Source organism: Lentinula edodes (genome assembly GCF_021015755.1).
Source record: "Lentinula edodes strain Le(Bin) 0899 ss11 chromosome Unknown C8R40scaffold_86, whole genome shotgun sequence".
Classification (NCBI taxonomy): Eukaryota; Fungi; Basidiomycota; class Agaricomycetes; order Agaricales; family Omphalotaceae; genus Lentinula; species Lentinula edodes.
Genome location: NW_025764392.1, coordinates 19,831 through 39,860, shown reverse-complemented (window position 1 = coordinate 39,860; position 20,030 = coordinate 19,831). Strand labels below are relative to the sequence as shown.

The window sequence follows — 20,030 nt, the reverse complement described above, 5'->3', positions numbered from 1 at the left end:
ATCATCGCCATCATCGACAATTGAAACGCTTTTTATCGCATTGCCGTGAATCTTTGGTGGCACAGTCATTGAACCCAATAAACCGTTATCTCGATCGCAACCGGATTTTTCGTTTTCGTGTTGGCAGGCTTTTATACAGCGGATGCCGCTAGATGCTGATAGCGAATTTAGCAAAGGTATGTATAACAGGAACTCACATTCGGGTAGAGCTCGACGCTACCTTCTTCGATCGTCCACACAGTAAATCATGGCTGCAAATGTCGACGATATTCGTAATGCTGTAAGTCTTCTTCTTGGTTCTCCTAATTTGTTTTCTAATTTGATGACTATTTGAGGTCTACAAACTGCCCACAGATGTTAAAGAAATGGTCGTAAGTATTTCTCCCTCCCACAGTATCATGATGTATAGAGCCGTCCATTCTCCAGCGATTAGGTATCCAGCACTCCATTTGGTCCCTAATGATTGGAGGACTCTTCCCTGTCGGTGTCAGTGACCAGGTGGATCAATTACTCAATGACGCGCAAGGGAGACAAGGGACTGTCCTGGATGTCGGTTGTGGTTCAGCAATATGGTAAAAAGGTGATAGGTCGAGAGCTATGGTGCTGACTATCGGATGGCGCTTTTTGTCCAGGGCCACTAACATGGCGAAAACTTTTTCCCGTGCTTGGGTCGTAGGCCTTGATTTGAATGCTCAGGAATTCTCGTTAGTGATCAGCGTCTCCCGTGATTAGAGCTCATACTTAGCTTCTAATCATTTCCACAGAGATGCGCCAGAGAATTTTGAGTAAGTTGTTGTACACATGGTTTCTTGTCAAGGAAGACTTTTTCTCTGTCCAGATTTATCCAGGGAGACCTGGATCAGACCCTGCCAAAATTCAACGGTCGAGCATCCATCGTCCATTGTCGCTGTGTTGCGCAACATGTGAGCAGAAATTATTTCAACTTCTGGGCCTGTTTTTAACTCTACGGTTTTGATTAGGTCCGGGACCCACAAACTCTAGTACTTCTGCTTTCTCAAACCCTACGACCTGGTCGCTATTTTTTATGCCTTATTTTTATTTGAGCATTTTTTGATATCGTCAGTATACAGGCGGCATTCTACTCCTAGCCGATGGTGATTGGACTGTTTATGACCAACACAAAAAGCTGGTTGAACCTTTTAAATGGTGGAATTGTGGTACCACCAACTCAAATCCAGCGGAGCCGATAGTACTTGAGAAAGACGCCTGCGGTCGTTCGTGGTACGCAAGTTGGCTCGATTTCTTTGGCAACTTAACTCGGAGCAAAGATTATCGACCGATCGAAGAGCTAGTCAAGAATGTAGATACGCTAACGGTGCTAGACTCACACCGCTATCTCAGTCCAATCAACTGGCCTGGGGAAGGGATTGAGAACGGCGAAGACTTAGGCAGAATTCTGAATATCAACCAACGGGTGAGCTTTTGTTTGTCATCCCTTAGTATGTACATATATGGTGGTCTCACAAATCTGGTATCGTGATACAGGACTTTTTCGTTGGTGCTAAGGAAATTGCACTGCAGGCCGGATTCTCCCATGAAATGATTGAAGTTTGGGGCCGACATTACGAGGCAGAGATAGATTCTGGTCACTTCTACAATATGTGGCATTATCTCACTGCGCAGAAACGAGAAACGCCCATCAATCTATAGGTAGGAAAATTGCATTATAAGCGGACAGGCATCTAAGATACATTTCTATGGTACCGGTAGTCCTTGCCAACGAATCCGATGAATGGTCATCTAAGGTTTTCCGAGGCGTCTAAAGGTCACCATCTCTAACTGAAACAGTCAGAATGCTTGTAACAGTCTATAATGGTTTTGAACGGAGTCCCAATGTTCCTCATGTCCTAAGGTGCCATGAATCTCTATAACCGAAGGAAATAGACGGTTTAGACAGTGAGCCAAAGATTGCTCCGGTGGCGTCAACGCCGTCAGAGTTATACATCGCAAAGAGCTGTCCGAATTTTTGGCGAATTTCGTCGCGACATCTGAGGTCAGTCCAGCAATATTGACAGGTATCACGAGAGTTTCAAGAGCAGAAAGCCCGAGAGAGAGAACTGCTAGTCCAGCCGGAGTCGGCTTGGGCGTCCATCGGGGGTCAAATGTTGGAACAGATCCTAAGTCAAGATGTTTGAGCTTAGGCCACCATCGAACAATATGTTCCAGATCGTGATCTCGAACGAGAATTGGAGGGGTGGTCTCGAGAACGATTTGACGAAGTTCCCGGTGATTAGAAAGTGAATATAAGTGTTCGAAGTTAAGAAGAGCATTAGGATTGGTGCGAAGAAGGTTATTAATATATGAGTTCGAGGTATGGGTGGTATCTGAGCTACTGGGGGTATCATCTTCTAAAGGTAGATCCTGGGTATCCATATGGTGCTCTATCGTCAGCTGAAGAAGACTGGCGTGTGTTTTTTCCTTGATAGCAGTAAAAAGCCCGTCCCAGGTATCGTCAGTTGAAACCAAGAATTCTATATCGATACGTAGGACCGCAAGGCTGTCGCTCTGCATGCTTTGTAGAAGTTTTTCAATAGAGTTGGTACGCCCACGAATATCAAGGGATTCCAGTAATGGAAAACACACTGAAGACGAGAAGCGGAAGTCTTCAGGCCGGATATGGGACGTGTGAATTTCAAGTTCCCTAAGACAAGGAAATGTCGATATTGCGGCTAGAGTTTCAGCAGGCAATGAGGTACCAACACGAAGGTGAAGGGCTTCAAGACGCGATAGATGCCCAACTGAATTCATCACTTGGCCTGACGCAATACCACGTAGACTAAGAGAAGTGAAACAACTCGATACACGGTCTACAGTCGAAATGAAATCGGATGCAGCTCCGTTCACAGTTTTGAATGCGACCGTAGAGAATCCGAGATCTAATTCCACTGTCTGCAATCCCTTCGCCGACGAAATGATAGAACAAATAGCATGGCAATTGGTCAAGGAAAGCCGAGCTATGGCGAGCCTTCTGAAGCAGCTCGCAAGCTTCTCATCCTGGAGAATCAATGTCAGAAGTGTAGGATGTATTTGTATCCTCTGTCGATGTATAATTTGCTTGACACGGGAGGCGTAATAATGTAGACGTCGGAAATCGGGATGTAAAGATAATTCGAGGACCTGGTAATTGTAAGCATGTTGAATTAAACAGGCACCAACGCTCACATAGACTCCATTGACGCACAACAAGCCAGGTATGAGATCTAGCAGAGGTTTGAAGGACGCAAGACGCCACCAAACTCGATCTAGTGCAGGATCCTTCCACGCTTGGCAGGTTCGCCCAGCTCGAGTAAGAGTGCAGCTCTCAGTACAAAAACCGAAAATGACCTCTAAGATTTCATCTATAAGCAATGCTTGGTGCATTTCTTGAATCAAACGAATGTGGGGTTGAAAGACAAATGAGAAACATTTTAGCGCCCATCTTTTTTTTCGAACGTGAGAATATTCAAGATATCATTGTTATCTACTTATGTCGGGACTGGATCCAGAAGAAATTTTGAACAGCTCACTAGAAACTCTTTACGACTATCAGCCCATCACCTTAGCATCCACCGGGTCCGTGTTCACGTATAATTTGAAGAAGTCCAAAGACTTTGCAATAAATGTGACACTGTACACACCTGACACTGACGCATCCAATTGGTCTCTACACGCTTCGTCAATCTGGGCTTCATCGCAGTATCTCGTCGATTATATCGACGACCTCCATCTCGAATCTCATATCGCTGCTATCTCGCAAGAGAAAGTCCGCCTGCTCGAGCTCGGAGCTGGTGCTGGACTACCCGGGATCGTTATTGCAAAATCCCTTCCAGACTCTGTCTTAGTCACTGTCAGTGACTATCCCGATGAGAATATCATTCAGACACTATCGGAAAATATCGAAATTAATCGGGTATCCTCTAATTGTTGTGCTAAAGCTTACGCCTGGGGCACAGATTCCGGCGAATTGCTTCTGGCACAACCTTCCAATCAAATTCCACGTCTATTTGATGTGGTTATTGCTGCAGATACACTGTGGAACTCTGATTTACATACGGTTTTTATTGATTCTTTGAAGAGAACCTTGCGCAAAGCGTCCGGTTCTCGTGTGCATATAGTTGCGGGACTGCACACTGGACGGTATACCCTACAATCTTTTCTCGATGCCGTGTCGCAGTCAGGGTTTGACATCGAGTCTGTGGAAGAGAGGGATCGGAGCGGCTCACGGAGAAGAGAATGGGACATATCTCGGGCAGAGCAAGAGGACGAAAAAGAGAGAAGAAAATGGCTTTTGTGGATTGTACTCAAGTGGTCAGTATTTTCGTTTGCATAGACAATTACAATAACAGAAAAACATATATATTGGCTATTTTGTAACACATATTTTTACAGAAAGGTGGAACAGAGAACTTACCTGGATATGAAGAAATGAGAGATATGAAATTTACTGATGCTACAATTCCAGTTATCAATGGCGTGTTCGACTAATCCCATTGCCTTGAATGGGTGTACCAAAAGTCAGCACGTTGACGGATTGATGACCTTGTCGCGATTCCTACAAATCCTTCAGGTTGATTACAATCCGACAGAAGAAAAGTGAACCCCTTTACCAAAAACAGGATAACATTATCTTCGGTAGCATCAAGACCCTCGACTGGCAAACCATCGACCGACGAAGACGGGATAGACCTGCGACTCTCAATCGGGAAAAGGCTCGCTCGTGGACCGACAAATGTCCACCCTCTAGGAAATTCATCGGGCTCAGCGAAAGGCGAAAAATCAATGACACGCAGGCGAGTAGAGCGACTGCTGGGCGTAGGACTTCTCGAGGAATGAGCAAGCGCATTTTCGACGTAAAAGACTTTCGTTCCTACAACGCATGGACCGCGAATGGCACTAGGAGGAACATCTATCTCCTTTATAAGACAGTATCGACCCCACTGCCTCCATGAAACGCGGAATCCGTCCTTGCGAGAAGGGAACCTGAAGTATGACTCCTTCAAGAAAAGCCAGTTCATCGGGTAATATCCCGAATGGGAAATAGCAGCTGGAGTAGATGAAATAGCGAAGACACGAGTCTCAGGCGCAGCATAGAACAGAGCATCCGAAGACTGAGAGATATCGGACCTAGGCGACGTGTTCGGTAAAAACTTCACGATAGTGTTGGACCATGTTTCAGGCAGTTCGAACTCTCGAACGACAGAGATAGACGCCACCTTCGAGACATTGTAAAGGCTCATGATAGCAGAGCCGGATTTGGTACTGACCCCAAACAGATACGTCTCATCGAGGAACTGGATATCCTGATCGTCAAGCCACTACAAGATGAGGATGAGAATGCGAAGAAAATGGAATACGTGCTACCCACGCGTGCGTCAAAGTTCAACCAGTTTAAAATCAAATGTTTGAACCTTCCACCCGACAACTCGAGAGAAACAGCCAACTTTGAACCGCACACGAGGAAGGTCATGCGCACGATAGCAGTATTGGCAGAGATTGGGCTGGAGAACTCGTAAGTCAAGGCACGGGCGCGAGGGTGTTTAGCAAAGCTCCACAGATCCCTAAAATGGAGCTGAACACCAATCTGGCCTTGATGACTAGTGGGGAGAATATGATTTAGTTTTAATAAACATTGGCGCAAATGGATCATCTACAAACCTGAAGATTTGAGCGGTAACAATCAAGACTTCGACGAGGTCGACTACGACGCGGTCGACAACAGAGGTGGTAAACTTGAGGTGGCGAGTGAGAGCAGGCGGGCGATTCTTCCTGCAGGAGGGAAGCTCAGAAATCTCCACCGTGCTAAAAGGCCCATGGCTGTGGATCTGGTGGACAAACCCCCCTGAGCTACCTACTTGGGCAGGCGAAGAAATTTGTAGCCTGTGTTCATGTGTCCAAGCAAGCTCAAGCCAGCCTTTCCTATAACTCAGGAGAAGTTGGAGCCTGGAAATGGGGGGAGCTGTGGAATAGGGTACGAGCCCATCCTTCATTCCAGATACTGCAAGCTCATACTTGTAGCGAAGGGATTGATAATCCATTGCGAGGGAGTAGATTCGTCGAAATGCCTGTTACGTTTTCATGGGTCAGACTCGGACGAGAAGACTGAGATGAACAAGGACGATACCTTACACGCTCGCCATAGAGACGGCGGGTCAAGATACTCCAAAATTGAAAAGAGAACATCATTGGAAATCCTGAACCGAAGGATAGAAGCCTTTCGATGGGGAGACATGGCGAAAAGACTAATCAACCTGGCACTACCAGACGCATACCAGCATTTTTATACCTGAAGCTATTACTAGTGAGCTCTGCAAAAGACAAGAAAGAGAAAATAAAATAAAAAGGTTGCTCTTTTACGTCGAATAGAGGCCATAGCCTCGTGTATAATCAAGGAGTGGGACTTGACTTCGTTGTTTCTGAAACGCCCGATTTAAAATATTGGGGAAATTATCTGTTATTCGTAGGTGCGAATCACAAACCAGCACAGAATATCACCTAAAATCTTTTGTGAGTGGTATAGGATCATGCTTTTTCTAAACGGTGCCATGTCAACGATAGTCAACGATTCGTACGTTGATTTGTTTGAAGTAAGAGTAAGGTTTGCAAAAGGAGGCATAAGGAAGAAAATACAGGCGAATGGACAATAAGGACCTTTGGATGGGATGATAAATTCCGTTCTTGATACGAGCGTAAATGGTCAAAACGTACCGAGACCTGGGTATGTGTCGAATCTTTATTTCAAAGACAGATAGTTGTATGATCTATTGTGTGGTGCCATTGTAGCGCTGAGGGCTGAGGGACCAACAAAAATTGAACAGGATTCGGGATTCGAGATTAACTTAAACACGAAGGAAGAGAACACAACGAAGGATTTGGTAACGAACTTCGAAATCAACTATGATATGCGATCATGATCACAAGATTAGTAATCGATATTGCACATCATAGCACGTGTATGCATTATCGAGTCTTGGCCTGAACTCTCACTTGCAACTGTTGGCGGACTGTTAACATGCATTCGCATGTGAGCCTCCTTCGTCCGGCTCGGAGGGGGCCTTCGGCCCCCTCCGTTCCAAGTACGTCTCACATGTGGTGCTCGCTTCGAAATTCTAGTTTCGAGGGGTGTCGGTGCCGGCGCACCTCCGTAAAACAATTATCAAGACACTATAATGATTACACAAGGATGATATACTGAGCAAGTAAGAATGTACAAGGTAATGGACGATAGACAGTCGCGACTGAATTCGATGACGAGGGATTTACAGGGGATTACCAAAAACGGCGGTGGCTGTGACCTCGTGGGATTTGCGAATATAGAATTGACGAAATTTTTCACCCTATGGCCAGTATTGCTTCGCTTCGCTCGCAATTAAGGCTTTCTTACACCCAAACTCCCAACAGTTCTGTACCGTAAACCTTGCATAATCAGCATGGTCTGCAAAAAATGTGAAAAGGTGTGCTGCTTATACCTTTGACTCCGTTAACTGTTGAACTCACGCAATTGATGACAGAAACTCTCCAAGGTGGCCGCACCTGACCCTTTTACTTCTAGTTCATCCAGTATTAAAGATGGCTCCAGAAAAGTTGGAGAGAATAAATTGCTTAGCAGGCCAGGAAGTTCAAAGAATCGGTTTCAGGTACGTTCTTCAAACGACATTTGCGAATGAGATTAACATTCTCTTGATACAGCCTTATCAAGGAAAATGTAAGGATTGCAAACAACCGTGTACACAGAATCAGGCGAAATACTGTCATGGTCTGTCTCAGTCGACGTCTGTCTCACATCAAACACTCACCCACTACAAAGGTTGTGCCTATAAGAAAGGGCTTTGCAGTATCTGCGGCAAGAAAATTCTTGATACCACGGGATATGTAATGTCAAGCAAATGACATTCTTCTTTGCCGGTTTATATACTGTATCCTTGTACTTTATGACGGACTTGGGTGGAGCATTTGTATGTTGTTTTACGTTCTCGACTGCACTGTCGGTGTATCAATAGAAATGTTCACTACATATTGAACCTTCTCAGCCTTGACTTTGAACTACTGTGCAATCAGCAATCGCAGGTGAGCATATCCGTGCTGGTGAGTTTGTCGGCTCAAGCTATTGTCATACTAAGGCCAAGTCCCTAGGGTAGGTCACGTATGGTGTCAACACTGTAGCGGATACATTGACGGAGTCTTCAGATACTTTCACTTCTTCGCTTTGCCTCTCGTGCTCCCTGTCAGGATTTGGAATTTTCTGGTCAAGCGTTCAATTGCGGTCCGAAGCTTAGGACTTGGTCGTCAAGATCTTCACAATATCCCAGTAGCGTCCCATGCGTATGATTACTCCGATCTAACGGGAACCATAATTGTGCGTAGCGCGCAGCTGCTCTTCTCTTCGCACGACAAGATAGCCTCCCGAAAAGACGTCTGATTCTCGACCTAAAATCATATATAAGCGCACTTTTCTTCAATTGTTCTTCCCTTTAGTCCAATTATCTCTTCCCAGCATTTGTGAATATATACACTCTATCAACACTCTTTCAACACACTCCTTCACTATGTGTCTACGCGTCCACAAGCTTATCGTATTGTGGCTCGGCTTTGTTTTGTTAACTCTCGTCCCCCGTTCTTGTCTCTCGGTAGAGATCGACAGGGAGGGGCTTCCTGATACCGGTTTGAACACGACTGACTGGGAAACGGGGGCGCTTCCTCCTCTGGATGATATGTGGGAGCTGAATGACTTCCAAATCGCTGCCAAGAACGTTTTGGGAGCCAGGTGGTATGGTAAATGTCTCTCCTTATGCTATACATCAACCGCAACGAATCGAAGAATCTATCATTCCGCTTTAGCATCATATCGCACTGCAGCTTTGGACCAGGTTACCTATGAGGCGAACATGAATATCTGGAAGAAGATTCGCCTAAACGGTTATACGTTCCGTGATGTATCGGACGTGAACCTCAAGTGAGTCGGTAGATATCGTGGTCGTTTGTATTTTCATGAATTATCTGTTACTAGCACTACTATTCTTGGGTATAATTTTACTGTCCCGTTTTTTATTGCTCCAGCTGCCTACGCAGGTCATACAAACGCTTCTGCTGAGTTATCGCTTGCCAGAGCAGCAGGCAAGATGGGTGCTCTTTATGCAGTGAGTTATGGATTCAGAGTTGAGGTGAACTTGAATTTGAATTTCTATTCTCAGCCTAGTATTGAGTCAACGAAAACAATTGAAGAAATTGCTGACGTCGGTTTCGCCAACCAGACTATGTTTCATCAAGAATACGTGTGGTCGAACCGCACGCTGTTGATAGACGACTTGAGCCGTATTGAGGCCGCGGGGTACAAAGCCATATTTCTCACTGTTGACAACACTGGTGTAAATGGCATAAGGTGCGGAACGTCCGTGATTTTAGTATGCTATCTTCTGATCGTAGTTGCACAAATAGAGTCCAAGCCATGCGGCAAACTGGAGAACTTGATTCCGAGTTGGTGATGCTTACAATGTTCACTTTAAATATGCTTACCTCCTTAAAGCTCTGGCCATTCCGCGAGTTTTACGCTCGATGCGCTCGCCGAAATTCAAAATCTCACCACACTTCCTATCGTCCCGAAAGGAATCAAAACCGCAGCAGACGCTAAGACCTGCCTCGACCTCGGTTTCCCAGCTATCTATGTGTCTAACCATGGTGGAAGAGTTTTAGATGGAGTTCCCACAGCTGTGGAAATTCTTCTGGATATCCGGAAACAATATCCTGAGGTTTTCGAGCAGATGGAAGTATATGCGGATGGAGGGGTTAGAAGTGCCAACCATATCATTACGCTTCTCGCGTTGGGGGCAAAGGCTGTCGGATTGGGCAGGAGTCCGATTTTTGCAAATATCTACGGCGAGGATGGCGTGGATAGGATGCTCACCCTGCTCCAAGCAGAACTACAAACCTCGTTGCAACTGATGGGTGAGGCTGATATCCAAAACGTGGTTGGAAATACGACCTACGTGAGTTTTTTCTTGCCTTTTCCACAACTTACGCCGCTGATACCGAGCGGCAGATTAATACCAAGCAAGTGGAGGTGGAATATTTTGGAATCAGTTGAACACAATTGATAATGGATAATCAGTAATCGTATACATTAGATTGTAGGTTTTCTTTTGATACAACAATGGACTTATTGAACATCTAGCTCTTCTTGCGCACTTCTATTGGGGAACGCCTGATGCATGATACGATGTGCATTCGCCCTTCGTCCGACTCTCGGGGGCTTGTGGCCTCTCCACCCCAATTGCGGCTCACATGGGGTGCTTGCTTCTAAACCTTAGTTCGAGGGTTTGTTGGTGCTGGTACACCTCCGTTCATTGTAGGGAGAGCAGTGGAAAAGGATGGTACATAACAGGACAGTACAAAAGGGAGTCATGACTGCACCGAATCGGGGTCATCGCATGCCTAACTAACATGGTGTCTTCGAGGGATTTGCGAAGACCGAGAATTGATGACAGCTTTAACTTTGATTTAGCCAGTCAGTATTGCGAGCGAAGTGAAGTAAGTAAATAATAACAAAATTACAATAAATGCACGACTAGATAACAACAGCGAGTAATAAAAATCCTATACTTAATCTATTTATGAGGGCCTTTTCTTTGTAGATAAATCTCTTCGTCAATGGTATTTTTTGTCAAGAATCGGTAGATGTGAACATGCTTCGTCTGGCCAAAACGGACTAAACGTCCAATTGCTTGAGTTTCACAAGCGTTGTAGATTTCCTGAGAAGGTGCGAGGAGAGGAGACAGAAAAATTGCGTGATTCGCCGACGTCAAATTAGCACCACTTGCGCTTTCATCCATAACGTTCAGCAAGAGTACACGTTCTTTGCTTTCATTTTGAAATTTCTCCAGGTTTTTGCTTTTCTGAGCCGCAGTACCACGAATCTCCAGGAACTGAATTTTATGGTGCCCAAACGCCTCGGTGACTTTTTTCATGAGATCGGGAAACTGGACGAAGACTAATATCCGGTCGTCTTTGGGGATCTGTTTTCTACAAGCAGACGTTAATACCTTATCCCGCCTTGATTCAATCGATACTTACTTGATCAAACTGATGACTTGCTCGAGCTTCATTCCAAAGTGCTTGCCTGTGCCGTCCCGTTCAACATCGTCAACACCCAATGTTTCAGCCTTAACGACGTTGATCACTCGAGCTGCGGATTTACAACCGCCTGAGGCGGAGTAAACGCATTCCTCCTTTTCGGCACAGGACCTGACACAGTCATTACAACCAATGTGACCACAAGATGACAAGACAGAGGCATCCTCGACTTCGAGTGCCTTGCGACCGCAAACAGGACAGGATAATACTGGAGGTTGTTCCCTTTGTTTTTGCAGGTCTCTGACAACCGTAAAATATCGCAGAGAACGAACGCGACCAACGAGCTCCTTTGTAAGCCGCCTTATTTCATGCGTCTTTTCACGGTGGTCCCATACCTGAGCTTTGAGCGATTCGGAAAGAGTTACATCGTCTTTGCGCGGTTTGGCCTTCATGGTGGGTGCGTCAGCCTTCTCGATGAGAGACCGAATGATATTCGTCGCTTCCAAATCTTCAACACCATCTGTTCGACAGATCCGCAGCCACTGAAGAAACATGGATTCACCCCCAGCATTGTTGAGCTTCTTGTTCAAATCCTTCTCTCTTTTGACGCCATCTTTGATCGCAGAGAGCAGGTTCTCCTTGCAATCATTGAGTTGTTTCTGTCGTTCTTGTACGATAACATCGCATGCTTTCATAGCGTTCTCATTATTGGACTCGACTTCGAAATGTGAGCATCGCTTGAGGAGAGCTTCTTCTGCAGACCTTCAACAGTATTTGAGAAAACTCTTCACCACGAGAACAGTAGACTTACTTGCTCTCTCCCAGCGACTGGGCAACCCTCTTTTCCCTGTCACTTTCAGTTTTCCTTCCGCGCTTTACAGTCATCTCTAGTGCACGTAGGTAGTGCTCAAGCTCTAGATAGATGGCTCTCTCTGCGGCGGGTAGGATGACATCCACAGTTTTTTCGCTCCACGGGATTTCATCGATTTCAGCGATATTCTAGACGGAAAATTTTGAGCTACTTAGGGACACTCATGTTGAAGGATGGACCTACCTGTCTCACGAAGCGATCCAAGAATCGTTGACCAACTTCATGTCGATGTGCATGCCATTCAAGAGTGTGAACTTCGCGGAAAGAATGAAACTTCTCAACGTCTATAAGAATACACATAAGTCTTCCGGCTTAAGCTTTTGCATTGTTGTATGCTTACCGGTGCGTTCCTTTTTACGTTTTTTGATTTCTGCCGATTGACCTTCACCGTCGTCATCGATGCCAAGATGAACATCGAGGAAAGCGGATATGGTTTTGAGTGCACCAAAGTCGTGAACAGGAGGAGTTCCAGAAAGCACCCAGTGTCGTGCAGCGGTAAGATTGTTAACGAGCGCATGGACCTTTCCATCAAGGTATGTATATTCATCAACGACAACACGCGCAAAATGGAACATTTCCAGAGGAGGAGCGTGCATCTGGGTCCAATCACGAAGAACTTTTCCCGAAGCTAGTTTCCATGGGTCGGTATCGACACGCTGCTTCTTCGCTGGGCGATTCCCATCGCCTTTAGCTTTACGTTTCCCCTTCGCTGAAGATTGAAGATCTTCATCAACGTCCATATCATCTTCGCTAGCGGAGCTAGGTGGTGGCGCGGCTTTCTTCTTCACCTGTATCTTCTTCGCTTTTGATTTTGGGGAGGGGATATCATCCTCCGAGGGAACTTCTGACGAATCAGCTTCATCCGAGCCGCCTTCGTTACTGGAATCTTCGACGAAACTGTCATCACCATCGTCGGACATAGCTTGCCGTCGGTTAACATGTTTGCGGGCTCGGCTGTTCTTGGCGGATTTAGACGTCGCCTTCTTCTTCGGAGCAATTTTTTTGGAATCGTCGTCGGATGAGTCGTCGTCAGAGAGGACGATAGGTTTTCGAGCAGCGGCGCGCCGACTCCGCTTCGTCAGGACATCTCCATCTTCGTCATGATCTGCATCCGACGAAGTTTCAGCACCAGACGACTTGGAGGCCAACTTCGAATTTGCGCGGTAGACAGGGATCTCAACAGAGTCTAAAACGGTGCGAGTGCGTTTCGGCTCTCCCTTCGTGGAAGAAACTTCCTGTTGTTCAGTCGTCTCTCCTTTTTCTAAAGCATCAGCAGCGTTGCGATAAGATTTGCCTTTTAGTCTTTTGGACTGGAGTTGAGATACTTGCGTCGCTTCATCTTCGGCTGTAAAACAAAGTTAATAAAGTTGTCGAATTCGATAGCGGCTGTACTAACCACGCCTTTGGGCTTCTGCGATTTCGGCTTTCACGGCAGCGGAACCTTCCTCCCGCAGACGATTTGTTTGGCTTCTCAAAGCTATGCAGACCGTTCGCAGATGATCATTGAATTGGCGTCCATCTTTCGAGGGTAAAGGACCGACCGCAGCGAGAGACGAAAGATTATCGAGGTAGACGTTGCTTTTGAATATATTGGAAGCCACGATGATAATATCTGCTTCTTTGAAGTCATCGATGGTTGCTGAGTTCAAGTTGGATACAGTGGATAATACAAGGGTTTTGAAGCGTTTGCCGGTAAATTTGCGAACTTCAGAGTCCCACTGTCTAGTAAGGTGAGGAGGGACAATGACAAGTGTACCTTTGAGGGAAAGTTTCCCATCAATTGGCTTTTGCTTAGAAAACTCCGCTTCCACCGTTTTCCAGGTACAGTCTATGAGACCTAGAGTGATAGCAGTCTTCCCGTACCCCACTTGGTCGGCAAGAACTCCACCTCGAACATGAACGGGCCGTCGTGCAAGCCCTTCGGCTCTCCACCCTAAAGGATCTAATACAGCTTCTGAGATCTCTTCTTCCACGAACGGTTCTGCATTCAACGTCTCCTGACGAATCATCCATTCTAAAGAACGAGTTTGCTCTTTCCGTAAATTAAGTTTGAAGCTCGGGGGCTGCGCGTGTTCCTTGTCGAGCTTGTTGCTCAGAATGGTGAACTTCGGTAAATTGAGAGACGCGGCAGGAGTGAAATTGGTATCAAGTCTCCATGACAGAACGGGTTTTTCTGAACGGTCTTCAGAAGGAAGGCGGGACAACGCACGGTGCAGAAGCGACGGAACGTTGATTCCGATACGAACAGTTCCCGTTCCATCGTCAGTCAACATTAACTGAGTCACGAAAGGACTCGGGCGTCGCTTAAGGCGACGTTCATACTCGCCAGCTTGGACTGGATCCTCTATTCCAACAATCTTATTCTTGACCTGCATATATTCGATATCTGGGGGTGTCGGCGCGCAGCGCTCACAATTGGAATGATCGAGTCCTTCGACCTTTTGCCAAGAATGAAATCTTCCGGAGACGTCCTTGATTCGTTCGAGGAGCCAAGCAACTGAACGGAATATCTCTCTCTCATCGGATTTGTTCACCTCACGCCAAGATCCTAACGGCCATTCTGCGCCCGTCTGGCCTCGGAGAGGAGCACTGAGAGAAAGTAATGCTTGCGCATGTTGGCACGCGACATTAGAACCCGACACTTTGATTGTGTCTTTAGGGATTCCAAAGCGTGCATCTTGACCTGGCGTGGGCTTTGAACATTGTTACTGGACATGGAATCAAGAAATACGATGTAACTCACCTGCAGATTTATAGCACTGGATTCGACCCATTGAAACGGTAGGAGACATGCTACCTTCTCCGAATCATCAGTACTCGACTGACGCCACTTTGTGCTGAGTCGAGCAACAAAGGGACGTGACTCGCCGAACTCCAACCTCCGTATCTCTGTCGAGAACATGAAGCAATCCTCAAAGTCCTTGGTACGATGAGGAACCAAGAGCATGTACAGTTGGGGCAAAGACAAATCACTGCCCTTCTGTTTGTGGAGGGCGTTGCATGCCGTCCCACAACGATCGAGGAGCTCATAAGTACCAGATATATCGCGGTCAAATTTAGGTTTATCGGCTTTAGGGACTGACACCTGTATTTCAGACCAGACTTTCTTTTCTCTAAAGGCTTCTCCCTGGAGCCCAAGTCGCGATTCCCAAGCAGGGACCAGTGAGCCAGAACCCTTCATCGTGATCTCAACCTCAGTGGATTTGGGTAAAGCAAAAGCCCATTGGCCTGAAAGTAGGGAGCCTTGACAAATTAAGCGGCCGACGGGGTTGTCTAAAATCTGCCTAATTTGAGCATTAGCTGGCTCGTTATCCTTGGGTTTCGCGAAAAATCTCCATTCAGGCTGTTGGGGATCAAGATGTAGTTCCAAAGAGCCGTGTGGTGACCGAAAGATAGCACTCCAAACCTCTTGTCGCTTGAGCTCGACGTAACGTAGATCAGAGCTCGAGGCAACGAGAACAGCAGTGCACCATTCCTTCCAAAGTTTGCCATTCAGATCACCGAGAGTCTTTTCGTTAAGCTCGTCGAGCAGCTTGGTGGTAACATTCAACAACGATAGGCACATTGGCAAAGCGGATTTTAATTCCATCTCAAAGGTGGAAGGAGGAAGACGAGGATTTGCAATGATGTCAATGGGCTCTGTATTATGTTCGGGTCGTCCGCCACATCTTATACATGACGATGCCCCACAATCTACGCAGCGGGATAAAGGCCTTGAAGTAATGTCGGTTCGTCCTTCACATGAGCATAATCGCACAGTCCTTGATGCGATACCCAAAAGATGAGCTAGGCTTTGGCTCTGAGTGGCGGTGAGATTGAGCGGTTCGAAAATCAAGCTCTTTTCTCCAACAATGCGTTCGTCTACAGGAAGTTCTGGAGGAGGTTTGGCAGAGCTTTCAATATCTTTCATCTCGACGTCTTCGAACTCTTCAAACGCATCTCCTCCGCCGTAGACGGCCTTTTCGTCTCCTTTCTTGAAAAGTCGAAGACCAACTATCATGGAGCCAATGATGCAGGCACCAACCACGGTCGTTGACATGGCATTTCCAGCAAGGTCTGCGAGCTGGTCTTCAGTTTCCCGAGTCAACAACATTCTGTCGACCGGAAGACCTTGCATGGAAAGCGCTTCCAGTCCGATCATGGGGCCGCCACGATTTGTGATATAGGGGATCATAGAAGGGGTGAGGCAAGGGCAAATGCCAACCTTATTCGACCCAATAGTCCTGTCTACATTTTGTGAGAGATTCCAAACTTGGCTGAATCATATATAACCGATACTTAGTATTGGCATAGATGATATGAATCAGATAACAGACTTACGTCTTGTAGGAAGGATCAATACCTTTCTTCGCATCACGAAGAAGACTGATGTCTAATAAATCCCAGACACGCTCTACCTGCCCTACCGCCCAATCGGTCCAAGCGAAACTAAGCATCTTACAGAACCCCCCTATGAAACCATTCAGTGACGGCCTCGAAAAGGACTAATCACACACACATACCTTCGTCCCAAGACGTCAAAGGCCGTTTGAGGCCCAGCGCCTCTTCAAGTCGTGCCCTCTGATGTCGAGACTCACAGCGACTCCAATCTGTTCTGCCCGTACGACGATCAAGGGAATTTTGAGATTCCTGAGCTTGTTTCTGTCGCGAGTGGTGAATGCGGGGATCATCGATAGGTAATAGAAAAGAATCCAATGTTGATGAAGCGGGACGTCGGAGTCTTTCGACCCATTCCTTCCACTTCTTGGGAATCGGAGAATTCTTCTGGTCGACGGCGACGAGATAGACACGCGTACGTGTATGAGGAATATAATATTGTTTTGTGTCGACACGAATATGGAGAGCGCTGTAGTTGTGTTTTTCGAACTTTTCTTTGACTCGATCCCAAGGTGCAGAGCACACATTTTCGAGAATGACGATCGGGGGTCGGTGTCTTGTTACCCAGCCCATCATACCGCGGAAGGTGCGCCCTGATTCACCATTGGCATCGATATCCTGCTTCTCATTGTTCAGATTGGAGTAGTCGACACATGATGTTCCCGCTACTAGAAGATCAACGTTTCCCGGTACTGTTGCCAGGGCACCGTACGCTGTATGGCTACGAAAAAGTATATCAGCAAGCGTCCGGTTATCTGTCAGGATGGAAAACACGCACGCCTTATCACTACCCAACTCACACACGTCGCGAAATAATAATGGAGGATGGAAGTTCCTTTCAATGTAAGCTTGTTTGAAAGGCTCGATTTCGCAAGAGAAGACGTGCTCTACATCCAGCTTGACCCCATACTGAGCACTTATACTTTCGACAATCATATCGAGAGCAAGAAGAGGAGATTCTGTCCCAGAGCACATAGTGGCTACGCGAAATTTTCGACCTTGGAGGTGAGTAGCGACGTCCTTGAGTTCCGAAGCCCTGCTGACAATATCGTTGAACATAGCAGAAATGTCGTTCAAAGGAGGGAGACCGGAGAAATCTCCCTTTTTAGCCTGTGGCGCGTCCTCTTCCTCGTCGATAACCATCGAATCATCTGCGTCGTCGTCTTCGGAAGGCTTTGAACCTTTGCTAACGGTAGGCCCCTTGAAAAATCTATCAAGGGTCTTCTGCTTTGGTTTGGCTTTGACTTCTTTTGCCATCGAGCGGAGGCAAGAGAGGGCGAGAGTAAAGAGGAAAAGGAAGTAAACGAAAGCGCGTCTGTCACACTAGTGACCATGTTGTGACATCTCGTGTCTTAGTCACGGCTGAGTACTGCGCTGAGTGAGCCTCAATTCTAAGCAATTTCAGTCGCCTGCATGGGGTTTAAAATCAGGTCATAAAGGCCTTCGGCCCTCGGGCACGGTACTGTAAAGTAAGGGAAAGCGTGGTCCAGAAAGAGAATAGTATAATTATACAGGTCAATAATCTATCCCCACTGAGTTCATTGCAATTTCTGCAGCTCATCGTGAATTGAGAACCCAAGTCTACGTTGAGTTTTTGTGGCTTTCCGGCCACCCGTTTGTCTGAGTGTAATAATACTTGATTAGCAAGCATACGAGACGAAAAGATATAGCAGTTGCCTACCTTTGTTCCTGGCACACGAAACTCTCGGGAGCTCCCTCCCAATCTTCAAGTACATATTTACCTCGCACTTCCTCTTTATTCTCTCCATTTCCAAACAAATCGAGGGCGAGTTGTGTATGACTAACCCCTGCATACGTTGTTGGACACCTAGGGTTCACAAGGATTCTTGCAGGTCTAAATACAGAATTGGGAATGGACAGCTTCCCGGGCTCAATGTCTTCGAGCGGAGGCACGACTTCACCGCCTTCTTCGTCTGACATGGCATCGTAGTCTGAGCCAACATTCGCGTCCGGATCTTCAGCGGCAGCAGCAGCTTCCCGTTTTTGTTTCCCCTCTTCTGCAGCAGCAGCACGGGCTTCATCCATGAGCGGATCTCTCTCTGCCACGTCGATAAGGTTTACATCGCGTTTTCTATTCCCTCTAATAGGAGCGCCACCATTCACCCGGTCAACCTCATCCATTGCATCACGCGCAGTGCGTACCCACAAGTCACGGCAGAACCAAGCCTGACTGCTATCCAAACATGGTGAGTCGGGCGTTCGTACGGGCGGGTCCTCTGGGGTGCTGAGATTATGGAAATCAGTTCCGGCGCGGTAGGAGATGCCTTTGTAGTACGACTGAGCGGGATCAACGACATGAGTACCCGCTTCGCAGCAGAAGACTTGGAACGGGAAATGCTGAGCGTAGCGAGAAGCACCGACTTTGTCTCGAGGAGGCACAGCATCCGGTTTCGAAGAGGATTTGGATTGCCTAAACTGATCACCTTCAATATCGCGTGTACGCCACCTTTTCGAAACAGAATTATTAGTCAACTACAAGAGCGAAGGGTGGAGACACAAACCTATCGGAAAATATGAAGAAGCCGTTGTGTTCTGCCCAGTCCATTCCACAGACCATAGCCGCATCATTAGCAAAACTGATTTTAATTGTCTCCAAGATATCGTTAGGACACGTAAATCCCTTGAGCCAGATAACACGATGGAATTTGATCTGACGTTTGTGTTGCAGCTCTTTCAGAGGTTCCAAAGCGAGGTTTCGCATATGGGCCTCCTCGAGGGGATAGTAGGCAGTATTGGGATCCTCTGTCATACCCGGCACCCGACGAATTCTGAAAGGGACACCCAGCAGAGTGAGTACAGCTTCACAAAGATCAACTATGGTTTCCGTAGAGTCTCTTGAGTCATAATCCAGCATAGAGACAAAGATATTGTTTGTCCCCAGTCTCTTTGCCATCTGAACGATGACAGCTAGTTGGTCAACCAGGAAATGGTCAGCGGAATGGATGACTATGGCGAAATAGTATAGATGATCTTGACGAATGATATCATCCCAGGCATCTTCACGCCTATTCTGGTTGAAAGGTCGAACAAGAGTTGGACAGAGCGCCGCAACCCATCCATTCAGGGAGAGGAGTTGGTCTATAGCGGACAAAATATGCTGAGCGTCCATAGGGGCAGTGTCTTTGCTCATAATACTAACCGACAGTCAGCTACTTCCTCATCGAAAGGAGTTTGTATACGCACTACGGCAGCTGAAATCTATCCCAGTAGTCATTAATGCCATTGCGAATCACGTCTCCGAGCACCTCATGTCTCGAGTCTCTTCCTATCCTCGCCTGCAAGAACTTGTGCTTCTGGACATTCAATGATTTGTCTGGCCGAGTGGCACGTTCGATGAAATTATGCTCTTCAATCTGGTTGGAATGTGTTGTGGTCGCGAATGAACGCGACGAGGATGTTGGGTCTGAAGAAGGGAAAAAGAGTGCTCGAACAAGGAACAGAGCTGCCGCTACAAACACAATGCGAGACAAGTTTCGCCGCCGCAGAGAAAGCGCCATAATGTAGGTCAAAACGGCAGAATGAAGTTTGAACCCTCAAAGTCCCTCGATGTCGGTCACAATCCAAGGTAAGAGCAGGCTTTCAGCGCTTATGAATACTGTAGGCGCTTAGACATTTTTTCCCTTGTATAATTTGAGAAAGTGTAGCTCGTTCGAACCTACCGACTTTACTTGGTTGAAATGGACTCTAATTTATATAT

General features: G+C 46.7%; 9 protein-coding genes across 9 annotated transcripts; 5 read left to right on the top strand and 4 right to left on the bottom strand.

Moving 5' to 3' along the window:
- The first annotated feature begins 26 nt into the window (after nt 1-26).
- On the top strand, nt 27-1,625 carry C8R40DRAFT_890878 (S-adenosyl-L-methionine-dependent methyltransferase). Its single transcript, XM_046236598.1, has 9 exons — nt 27-176; nt 242-280; nt 336-371; nt 427-572; nt 633-704; nt 765-785; nt 839-923; nt 981-1,032; nt 1,092-1,625. Exons 2-9 carry the CDS (start codon nt 248-250, stop codon nt 1,499-1,501), a joined length of 855 nt encoding a protein of 284 aa, XP_046078933.1. The 5' UTR covers nt 27-176; nt 242-247; the 3' UTR covers nt 1,502-1,625.
- Nucleotides 1,511-3,443, bottom strand: C8R40DRAFT_891153 (uncharacterized protein). Its single transcript, XM_046236599.1, has 2 exons — nt 3,184-3,443; nt 1,511-3,138 (listed from the first exon to the last, which is right to left on the bottom strand). The coding sequence occupies exons 1-2, from the start codon at nt 3,379-3,381 to the stop codon at nt 1,810-1,812; spliced, it is 1,527 nt and encodes a 508-aa protein (XP_046078932.1). The 5' UTR covers nt 3,382-3,443; the 3' UTR covers nt 1,511-1,809.
- A 22-nt stretch (nt 3,444-3,465) lies between these two features.
- Nucleotides 3,466-4,355, top strand: C8R40DRAFT_1137079 (putative methyltransferase-domain-containing protein). The gene has a single exon (XM_046229418.1). The coding sequence runs from the start codon at nt 3,488-3,490 to the stop codon at nt 4,328-4,330; it is 843 nt and encodes a 280-aa protein (XP_046078931.1). The 5' UTR covers nt 3,466-3,487; the 3' UTR covers nt 4,331-4,355.
- Nucleotides 4,356-4,465: 110 nt separating this feature from the next.
- On the bottom strand, nt 4,466-6,229 carry C8R40DRAFT_1164196 (uncharacterized protein; the record flags this gene model as incomplete). The annotated part of the gene is made up of 5 exons (XM_046230460.1): nt 4,466-4,552; nt 4,608-5,315; nt 5,366-5,594; nt 5,656-6,062; nt 6,122-6,229. The coding sequence occupies 5 exons, from the start codon at nt 6,227-6,229 to the stop codon at nt 4,466-4,468; spliced, it is 1,539 nt and encodes a 512-aa protein (XP_046078930.1).
- Nucleotides 6,230-7,005: 776 nt separating this feature from the next.
- Nucleotides 7,006-7,283, top strand: C8R40DRAFT_1137074 (uncharacterized protein). The gene is made up of 2 exons (XM_046229417.1): nt 7,006-7,211; nt 7,263-7,283. The coding sequence occupies exon 1, from the start codon at nt 7,010-7,012 to the stop codon at nt 7,190-7,192; it is 183 nt and encodes a 60-aa protein (XP_046078929.1). The 5' UTR covers nt 7,006-7,009; the 3' UTR covers nt 7,193-7,211; nt 7,263-7,283.
- A 60-nt stretch (nt 7,284-7,343) lies between these two features.
- C8R40DRAFT_1137071 (PDZ-binding protein) lies at nt 7,344-8,023 on the top strand. Its single transcript, XM_046229416.1, has 4 exons — nt 7,344-7,451; nt 7,509-7,634; nt 7,687-7,753; nt 7,805-8,023. The coding sequence occupies exons 1-4, from the start codon at nt 7,428-7,430 to the stop codon at nt 7,885-7,887; spliced, it is 300 nt and encodes a 99-aa protein (XP_046078928.1). The 5' UTR covers nt 7,344-7,427; the 3' UTR covers nt 7,888-8,023.
- Nucleotides 8,024-8,543: 520 nt separating this feature from the next.
- C8R40DRAFT_1164194 (FMN-dependent alpha-hydroxy acid dehydrogenase) lies at nt 8,544-10,078 on the top strand (the record flags this gene model as incomplete). Its single annotated transcript, XM_046230459.1, has 7 exons — nt 8,544-8,769; nt 8,836-8,950; nt 9,005-9,134; nt 9,189-9,376; nt 9,433-9,471; nt 9,521-9,980; nt 10,034-10,078. 7 exons carry the CDS (start codon nt 8,544-8,546, stop codon nt 10,076-10,078), a joined length of 1,203 nt encoding a protein of 400 aa, XP_046078927.1.
- Nucleotides 10,079-10,598: 520 nt separating this feature from the next.
- C8R40DRAFT_1178554 (uncharacterized protein) lies at nt 10,599-17,569 on the bottom strand (the record flags this gene model as incomplete). Its single annotated transcript, XM_046232882.1, has 10 exons — nt 10,599-11,013; nt 11,065-11,826; nt 11,876-12,063; nt 12,119-12,219; nt 12,276-13,280; nt 13,332-14,628; nt 14,679-16,191; nt 16,256-16,385; nt 16,438-17,033; nt 17,091-17,569. 10 exons carry the CDS (start codon nt 17,567-17,569, stop codon nt 10,599-10,601), a joined length of 6,486 nt encoding a protein of 2,161 aa, XP_046078926.1.
- Nucleotides 17,570-17,646: 77 nt separating this feature from the next.
- Nucleotides 17,647-19,982, bottom strand: C8R40DRAFT_890759 (glycosyltransferase family 69 protein). Its single transcript, XM_046236596.1, has 4 exons — nt 19,520-19,982; nt 18,835-19,467; nt 17,994-18,779; nt 17,647-17,932 (listed from the first exon to the last, which is right to left on the bottom strand). Exons 1-4 carry the CDS (start codon nt 19,828-19,830, stop codon nt 17,851-17,853), a joined length of 1,812 nt encoding a protein of 603 aa, XP_046078925.1. The 5' UTR covers nt 19,831-19,982; the 3' UTR covers nt 17,647-17,850.
- Between the last annotated feature and the right edge of the window lie 48 nt (nt 19,983-20,030).